A 9323-nucleotide genomic window follows, 5' to 3' on the forward strand; every position below is an offset into this window, starting at 1 on the left:
GTCCCAGCACACTGGGAAGCCGAGGCGGGCAGATCACGAGGTCAAGAGATTGAGATCATGCTGGCCAACATGGTGAAACCCTGTCTCTACTAAAAAAAAAAAAAAAAAAACCTACAAAAATTAGCTGGGTGTGGTGGTGCATGCCTGTAGTCCCAGCTACTCATGAGGCTGAGGTAGGAGAATCGCTTGAACTCAGGAGGCGGAGGATGCAGTGAACTGAGATCGTGCCACTGCACTCCAGCCTGGATGACAAAGCAAGACTCCATCTCAAAAAAGCAAAAATACAAAACTCCCAAATCTTCAGATTCAGCCACTACAACAACAACAACAACAAAAAAAACAACACCAAACTCTCGAACATGTAAGTTAATTTTTAAAATCTAAGAAAATAAGACCTAGTTTTTGTGTGAAAATCTCATGTTTTGGCCTTTGTAATATACACATCTTTGTATTTCTTTTTTTTTTTTTTTGACACGGAGTCTCGCTCTGCTCCACAGGCTGGAGCGCAGTGGTGCCATCTCAGCTCACTGCAAGCTCCGCCTCCCGGGTTCATGCCATTCTCCTGCCTCAGCCTTCCGAGTAGCAGGGATTATAGGCGCCTGCCACCACGCCTGGCTAATTTTTTGTATTTTTAGTAAAGACGGGGTTTCACCGTGTTAGCCAGGATGGTCTCGATCTCCTGACCTCATGATCCACCTGCCTTGGCCTCCCAAAGAGCTGGTATTACAGGCATGAGCCACCGCACCAGGCCACATCTTTGTATTTCTACTAAGAAAACCTTTTAGTATTCCCTAATAATTTAGTATTCCCTAATAATTCACTCTTTTAGTACCCACATAAATTTCCGGCTTTATCATTTATTAATGATTCCTGCCCTATGACAAATTCTTAAGGAAGATATTAAAACTCAAATATGCACATTGGTAAACAACTAGATGTTTGCAATACGACATGCACACAAAGTGCACACAACTACACCAAAAGATACTCTCCGTCAAACAAAAGAAAATGGCTTACCTCTAATAATAACAGCTAAATTGCTATATTCTATAACTCTCAGTAAAGCAAACTGCAGCCTACTCACATAGCATTGTAAATGGAAAGTTTAGTCACTGAGCTACTGAAAATTATGTTTATTTATCAGCATTACAGGGTTGGAGGGACATAAAAAAAGTTTCACAAGGATTAAACTAAAAAAATGAATAAAATTAGTCAATACTATCTCAAAGAGGTGCCATTTGTTATATCAAGAAAAACATGACCAAAAGGACATTAAGAATATAATTATAGATTAAGAATCCCAATTTAAGAGTCCACTCTCCCTTTGTGCTTACTATCTTCAGGCCACACTGACCTGCTTGCTGTTTTGCAAGAAGGCAAACTTGCTTTCATTTCAGAGTTTTTACACTATTTCTCCTGCTTAGAATGTTCTTTCTTAAAAATCTTGGAATAGCTGACTTCTTATCACTTAAGCCTCTATTAAAATATTGTATTACAAATATCACACACATCATTCCTGATCACCCTATCAATAAAATGGCTACTCTTATCCTTAGGTCACTGCCTAACTCATTAACCTATCACAGTTTCTTCAAATCACTTACCATTAACTGTTGTCTGCCACTCCTACCAAAAAATGTATGGTCTGTTAAAAACTCACTACTGTAATCCAAATACCTAAAACAGTACCAGGCATTTAATAATAATAATAGATAACCCTGTGCTAAACACTGTTTTAAGTGCTTTAGACGTACTAATTCAGTTAACCCTTATACAACAACTTAAGGTGACTTCTAAACCATACTTTATAATCAGGAAACCATCTGTAAAATAATTTTCACATGAGCAAGATTGTTAGTCTTTTATCTCTTTTCCCAAGCATATAGTACAAAACAGGATTTGGACTCAACATGCCAGATGGTATGTATTAGCTCCTAATAAAGTGCCCATTATTGACTCTGCATCTTTTTAATTACTTTAAAAAGTATTCAAATTTCATGAAAAAGTATAGTTTAAAAAGTCTCATCAAATTCCATTCAAAACACAACTATTCAATCATACAATACTTTCTTTAATTACTAAAAAAGCATTCCAATTTACTGAAAAAGCAGAGTTTTAAAAGTCCCATCAAATTCTATTCAAATTACAACTCTTCAATCACACAGTATTTCTCCACTGTCTATAAATTACAGAACAGGAAATATTTTAATGAGATTATAATGAAGTAATCATATTCTCTAGATGCTATTGTATGACTAAAGTGAAATATTATTCTTCATGAATTCCTGCACTATCAAGAACTTAAATATGAATTATTGTCCAAAAATGAAAGATTTATTTTGCAGAGGGTGGCAAAATCCTTCTTAGTCCTATCACCTAAACCTAAAACAACTGAGATTTAAATATTATCCGAATGTAGTTAAAAAAAATCACAGAAACCCTAATTTTAACTTGAGAGGAACTCTTTATACATATATATATAGTGTATGTGTATATATGTATAACATATATATATTTTATATATATATATAATTCCGCATAGGCGGAATGGTATCTTCAAAGAGACTACTTGATTATTTGAGAACAATTAATGAGAAAAATAAGTTTCAGTTTCCATGAGATTCTTACCTGTATAATGCATCATCGATCTCCACAGATGCTGTTGACATAATGGGCAAATTTTTATTTGTGCTGGAAAAAAAAACATGGTTATTAAATATTCACATTTTATAATATAATATTTGATTATTCGTGTGCTCAGATTCAACAGTTATTAAAGGTTTTCACAAACCAAACATACATTTTATTATCTACCACTTTACTTATATTTTTTAAATGGCCTAAAATTATCAGATTGCTTGTTCTCTCCTGTGTAGATTTTAAGATTACAGAGCTCATCATCTTTTATTCTCAGATCTCAGGTGTTGTTTTATCACTGATATAAAAATATATACATATATATTTTTTTTTCCCCTTTTTTGAGATGGAGTCTCACTCTGTCACCCAGACTGGAGTGCAGTGGCATGATCTCAGCTTACTGCAACGTCCACCTCCTAGGTTCAAACAATTCTCGTGCCTCAGTCTCCCAAGTGGCTGGGACTACAAGTGCATACCACCACATCCAATTAATTTTGTAATTTTAGTAGAGATGCGGTTTCACAATGTTGGCCAGGCTGGTCTTGAACTCCTGACCTCAAGAGATCCACCCGCCTTGGCCTGCCAAAGTGCTGGGATTACAGGCATGAGCCACTGTGCCCCGCTGTTTGGTACATATATTCTAATGGATCTGTATTTCAGCAATTGTGTACCATCAACTTTCTCTATATATATACTCTTCCTAGATAAACTCATTCAATCCAATGGATGAATATATATTGATTATATTGAAACTTATTTCTCCATGTGTGATCTTTCCTCTGACCTCCAGATTGTATACAACTGCCAAAACAATAACTATTCTGATGTCTTAACTGGTATCACAAACATAACAAACTCCAAAGAGAATTCAATTACCCCTGCTTAATGTATTCTTCCTGTCTTTCCTAACTCATTTTCTGCTACCATCATTTACTGGGTAGTCCTGAAATCTAGGGATCTTCCTGCTTAAATCATTCCCCAACTTTCTCCATTTGAGACCTGTTAGTTCTACCTTCATAGAAGATCTCAAATCTGATCACTTTTTACTATTTCAATCAGTACAATTTCAAGCCAAACCATCATCATATTTCACCTGAGCTATTTCAAAGACTACCTAGCTAGTCTTCTTACTTCCACCATTGTCCTTCCCGTTTATTCTCCATAAAACAGTCTAAATATCTTAAAATGCAGTCAGAAATTATCCCCCGAATTTGGACTACCCTTCAGTGGATTTCCTTTACTCTTAAAATTCAAACACCTCACCATACTTGAAAGGGCCAATGTGTTCTGTCTCCCAATTACCTCTCCAGTTTCAACTCCCACCACTCTCCTTTTTTGCTTACTATCTTCAAGCCACACCGACCTGCTTGCTGTTTCACAAGAAGACAAGCTTGCTCTTATTTCAGAGTTTTTACACTATTTCTTCTGCTTAGAATGTTCTTTCTTAAAATCTCGGAATAGTTGACTTCTTATCAGTTAAGCCTCAATTAAAATATTGTGTCACAAATACCACACACATCATTCCGGATCACCCTATCAATAAAATGACTACTCTTATCCTTAGGTTGCTGCCTAACTCATTAACCTGTCAGTTTTTTCAAATCACTTACCATTAACTGTTTGTCTGCCACCACCAAAAAATGTATGGTCTGTTATAAAAACTCACTACTGTATTCCAAATAACTAAAACAGTATCAGGCATTTAATAAATAAAACACTGTTTTAAGTGCTTTAGATGTACTAATTCAGTTAACCCTTACAACAACCTTGCCCAAACAGTGGGCAGGCACTATTGCTATCTCCAATGAACAGATGGAAAAAAGAGGCTGAGGAAGGTTAACTTAAAATTTGCCCAAAGTCACAGAGCAGGCAAAGGCACTGCCAGGATCTGAATCCAGGCAGTCTAGCTCTTGACTACCACACATATTGCCTACTGTCTCTAATAGTAGACCTAAAGGAAGCACTTTAAAAATCTGTTAAATGGGCCAGGCACGGTGGCTCATGCCTGTAATCCCAGCACTTTGGGAGGCCAAGGCGGGCAGATCACCTGAAGTCAGGAGTTCGAGACCAGCCTGACCAACATGGTGAAACCCTGTCTTTACCAAAAATACAAAAATTAGCCAGGCGTGGTGGCAGGTGCCTGTAACCCCAGCTACTTGGGAGGCTGAGGTGGGACAATGGCTTGAACCCGGGAGGAGGAGGTTGCAGTTAGCCAAGATCCCACCGCTGTACTCCAGCCTGGGTGACAAGAGCAAGACTCTGACTGAAAAAAAAAAAGAAAAAACCTGTTAAATGAATAAATTTTAAAAGAAGAAAAACAAATCTAAATATACAAATCTGACAAAGTATACTTATTATAGCAGCATATTATTTATAGCAGTGCTTGTCTCAATTTTTTCACAGCATGGCCTTCAAAAAACATATCTGTAGGAAACACTGGGAAGCAGAGATAATTTCCAGGTACAGGGAACCAGTCTGGAGCATTTGGAGCTGAACCACTGTGAGAGCTGAGATCAATATACTAGCAGAAGTGCAGGCCATTCCTAGTTCTGAGAAGCTCAGATCGTCAAAGGATTCTAAAAACAGTGCGATGGCATCAAATTCAGGTTTGGAATCCAACTTTCTAGTCCTAGCATTGATAAATAAGCTAAAGAATTTGTAAACAAAGATAATTAAAATGTTATCATTTATCACACCAAACACTGACACATATCAAATGATACCAGCTTCTAGTTAATTAAATGGATAGCTATTAAAAAAACTGATTCCAATTACCAAGGCAAATCAGAAGATAGCTGTGTTCTAAGAGATCACCTATCTAATAAAAAACACACACACATACACAATATACTCTGTTTGGGCATTGTAACAAAATATTAAAATAAACAAAATTTGTTTCTTTTCTTTCTTTTGAGACAAGGTCTCTCTCTCTGTCACCCAGACTGGAGTGCAGTGGCACGATCTTGGCTTACTGCAGCCTCGACCTCTCCAGACTCAAGTGATCTTCCCATTTTAGCCTCCCGAGTAGCTGGGACTACAGGCGTGCACCACCACACCCAGCTAATTTTTTTGTATTTCGTAGACACACAGTTTCGCCATGTTGCCCAGGCTAATCTAGGAACTCCTGAGCTCAAGCGACCCACCCGCTTTGACCTCCCCAAGTGCTGGGATTGCAAGCGTTTGAGCCACTGCACCCAGACAACAAAATTTTTTATTATCTACTTTCCTATCACCTTATCCCTAGTACACTTTCACTTGCTGCTCTCCTTGCATGGCGGGGGCAATAGCCCTAGTGGGTAAATCTGAATAAAAACGAGAAGAGCTACATTCTAACTAGCTCTGCCGCTTAATGGCATTACTGGCACTATTAAGAAAGTTGTACCTCACTGGAATGTTTCAAGAATATGCAAAAATAATATAATCTATAAGACAATCAAAAACGCTTCGAATAAGGCGCGGGTTATATTACATAATATCCCTCAAGTCTGGCAGTGTCTGCAATGGCAGACAATACCATGAAACTGAAAGCATCCCTTCAGTCTGAAACTGGCGAAAAGGCTACAGGTTTACAAAGTGTCACATCAGCTGAAAATAATACATCCATCACTTCTATCTTTGGCATGGTGTATTCTGACAGTGGTGGACAGAATATAACTACCTGCTTTATTAATTATGAGATGATCGAAAGAGGAACTACTAACCAAGAAACTGGTAAAGGCCTGGCACAAATATTTCCCCCCTAATTTTAAAGGGGCGGGAAAGCCCTAAAGAATTTCAAAACCAAGTGGGAAATAAGAATGGGTAACTTGTGTATTTTTTTTCCTGGCTTTTTTTTTTTTCTTCTTCCATAGTCAACAGAGGCCTCAGGGTGTCCAGATTGCTACTGATTCATTCTTACCAAGTTCCTTCTGGTAACAGTTTTCAAAAGAGGATCTCAGTGGAGGTGCACAGTGGCGCTCTTCGCTTTCTTTTTACGGAAAGAAGGAAAGGTGCTTGGCACCAGTCGAGGAAGCTCACGCCAAGTGACCGGGACCAGAACTCGCTCTCGGCCGGAGCCCCTCAAGTCTGGTGACTCCGAGGAAGGAAGATCCCGAATCCCAGCCAGAACTGAGAAAGCGCTCAAAGGTGCGGAAAGGGGACTTTTCCTCAGGAAAGCCGGGAACAGCAGAGGCCCTAGCCCACGTCGCCACACCCACTCCGCGCGCCCCTCTCCTCCCAGGGCCGGCTTCGCTCGGCCCCACGGCCTCTCTGGCGCCCCCAGCCCGCCGGAAAGAAAGAAGCAGAAACCTGGAGCCTGGGTCCCACCCGCGACCCCCTCATTTTCACCCGCCTCGTCCTCTCACCTGCCAGTCCCCCAGGAAGAACAGGATGCCTCTTCCCCCTGAGGGGCGGCCACAGGCTTGGATCCTTCCATTGCCGCCTGAGACACCGCCGCCGGCTACTGGGAGGTAGGAAGGAGGCGGGACCGCGGGGGTCAAGGGGCGGGCGGCGACGTCATCAGAGGGGCGGGCCTGGGGAAGCTAGGAGCCCGGCAGCGCCTTCCCGTCAACCCTAGGGGCGTCCTGGTTTCCGGTTTGGGTGTGGCCACATGGAGTGCTGTGGTGCAGGTGGCCGAAGGGGGCGTTACTGTTGCGACTGGCATCCGCATTCGGCAGATGTAGATGGAACCAAAGTCCAGAAGTTACGCGTCACCCTTGCTCTACAGCCAAACATGCAGGACTCTAGTAACCCGCGAAATGATGGGATTGCGTTGCAGATCCTTAAAAGAGTTTTATAGTAAGAAGAGGAAACAGCTTTATTTTATAAATAAACTGAAGGCTGCTAATAGCTCCAGATTGTCAGTGAGGGGATTCCACTTAAAGATGTTATACATTTAATAAATAATTTTGGGAGTCCACTACATGTGAGGAACTGCCTCAGATTTAATAGAATCATGTGATTTTTAGTGCCATAGATGACGTTAGATCATCCAGTTTGGTCCCTCAAATTTGTGGGTAAGGGAAAGGAACTTCCGGTCAGTGCTAGTGACTTGGTCAAGGTCATAGAGCTGATAACTGTTAGATTACCAGAACACATGTCTAAGGAGTTCTCATATAATTCTTTTCATTTACTTCGTGTCACCTTTCTTAGAAAGCAACAATGAGTTGGACACAATAACATTAGGATTTGTCTTTCACTCTAACACTGTATATTTGAATGAACATCTGCAGGATTTTTAAAATTAGCATATACTTTGAGTATTATGTAATTTTCAGTGATGTATCATATTTTTAATTAGAAATTTTTCCTCCCTCATGTGGAGATGAGGGTCCAGGCAAAACTGTATTATCCTTTGTGCCCCTCTACTCTCTTCAAAATTGCACATCTTAAAATACTTGGAAGCTTTATGTTGCTCACCTATAGCATTATCTGTGTTCCTCAATCCGGTTGTGAACATTTTCCACATTAGAATTTACTTGATCTGTGTTGTGTTCTTTCAAGGCTCTGCTCTAGCACTAAGTTTATTCCCTGGCTTTTCTCTTTATTCTAAAGTTAATAAGTAAAATATATTTGGCTAGCCCATCCTACAGATACTGTCAGTTTCTTTGTTTCCCTCCCTCTGCTTTCCCTTCCATACAAATTTTCTTCCTATTTGTTGAATGCCTATTAAACATTAAGAACCTAATGACTAAACAATAAGCAGACAATAGAGATAACATTGCTCACCAGTTTTATCAGGTTCATCGTGGGAAGCCAAAAATAGAAAGTAAATGAAAAATTAATTTAAGAAAGTAACTTTTCTATGAAATAGAATGAGTGTTCCAATGAGCTGAACAGAGAACATTGGCTTTATGGGCAGAAAAGGACTGAAGAAAGCAGAAACAGAACAAAAATCAGATTATTTCAACATTTCTTTCTTTGTAAATGTTAAAACAGAGCATACTTCCTTATTATTCCCACTAGGTTCACTAGAATCTCCTGGGTTTTTTTGTTTTTTGTTTTTTTTGTTTTGTTTTGCTTTCGTTTTTTGTTTTTGTTTTTTAAAACTGGCTCAGTTTTTCAAAATCCACTTTAATTACATGGTGCTTAGCACAAGCAACTCCATTCTGGTTTGACCTGATGGAGCCTCGTGTAGAAGGCTAGTCCAAAACAATGGCCTGCCATTACCCACACTTCTTCATATTTTAACATCCGTGAATAGAGGACGAATTTTTTAAAAATAAATACAGAGAATAATGGTGCATCTTAAAATTGAGGGCATGTTAGATTTGATAAAATACGGTGTTAATTATTTCAGGCATGTAACAAGCAACCAGATTTAACAGATTTTAATGTTTTGTCACATATGTAAAATGGGAAAGAAAACTAGGCTATCACAACTTTTAGACAGTGAGGCTTTATGTCATGAGAAAGTAGAATGACATATTGAGGAAACTTAGGGGGAAAATGTATAGGCCAAGGGTTTTTACATTCAGCAAAACTAACTCATATACAAAAGGTACAAACTGTTTTCAACAATTGATATACCAACATTTGATGAGACTAGTGTTTTCATGAGCCCCTCCTGAATAATTAATTGGAGAAAGAGTGTCTGACAATCAGAAGTATTACAGAAACATTGATCTAAGTATTGACTCAGGTTCTTTACAGCAAATCATAATCTGTTATATTTATTAGCTTTTGTGTTTCTTCTAGTTTATTCGTTA

At 39.0% G+C, this 9323-nt stretch overlaps 1 protein-coding gene across 2 annotated transcripts in view; it reads right to left on the reverse strand.

Moving 5' to 3' along the window:
• The window catches only part of UBA6 (ubiquitin like modifier activating enzyme 6), a 119859-nt gene extending 112748 nt beyond the window's left edge, over positions 1 to 7111 (reverse strand). Inside the window, exons 1-2 of one of the 2 annotated variants that reach the window (XM_050792455.1) lie at positions 6981 to 7098; positions 2629 to 2691 (exon numbers count right to left, since the gene is read on the reverse strand). In XM_050792455.1, coding sequence (XP_050648412.1) covers positions 2629 to 2691; positions 6981 to 7051 — 134 coding nt within the window. In that variant the 5' untranslated portion in view covers positions 7052 to 7098. Of the gene's footprint in view, positions 1 to 2628; positions 2692 to 6980 lie in introns of both variants that reach the window. The other variant, XM_050792454.1, reaches the window with a different exon arrangement.
• Positions 7112 to 9323: the final 2212 nt, after the last annotated feature.

Source organism: Macaca thibetana, chromosome 5 (genome assembly GCF_024542745.1).
Source record: "Macaca thibetana thibetana isolate TM-01 chromosome 5, ASM2454274v1, whole genome shotgun sequence".
Classification (NCBI taxonomy): Eukaryota; Metazoa; Chordata; class Mammalia; order Primates; family Cercopithecidae; genus Macaca; species Macaca thibetana.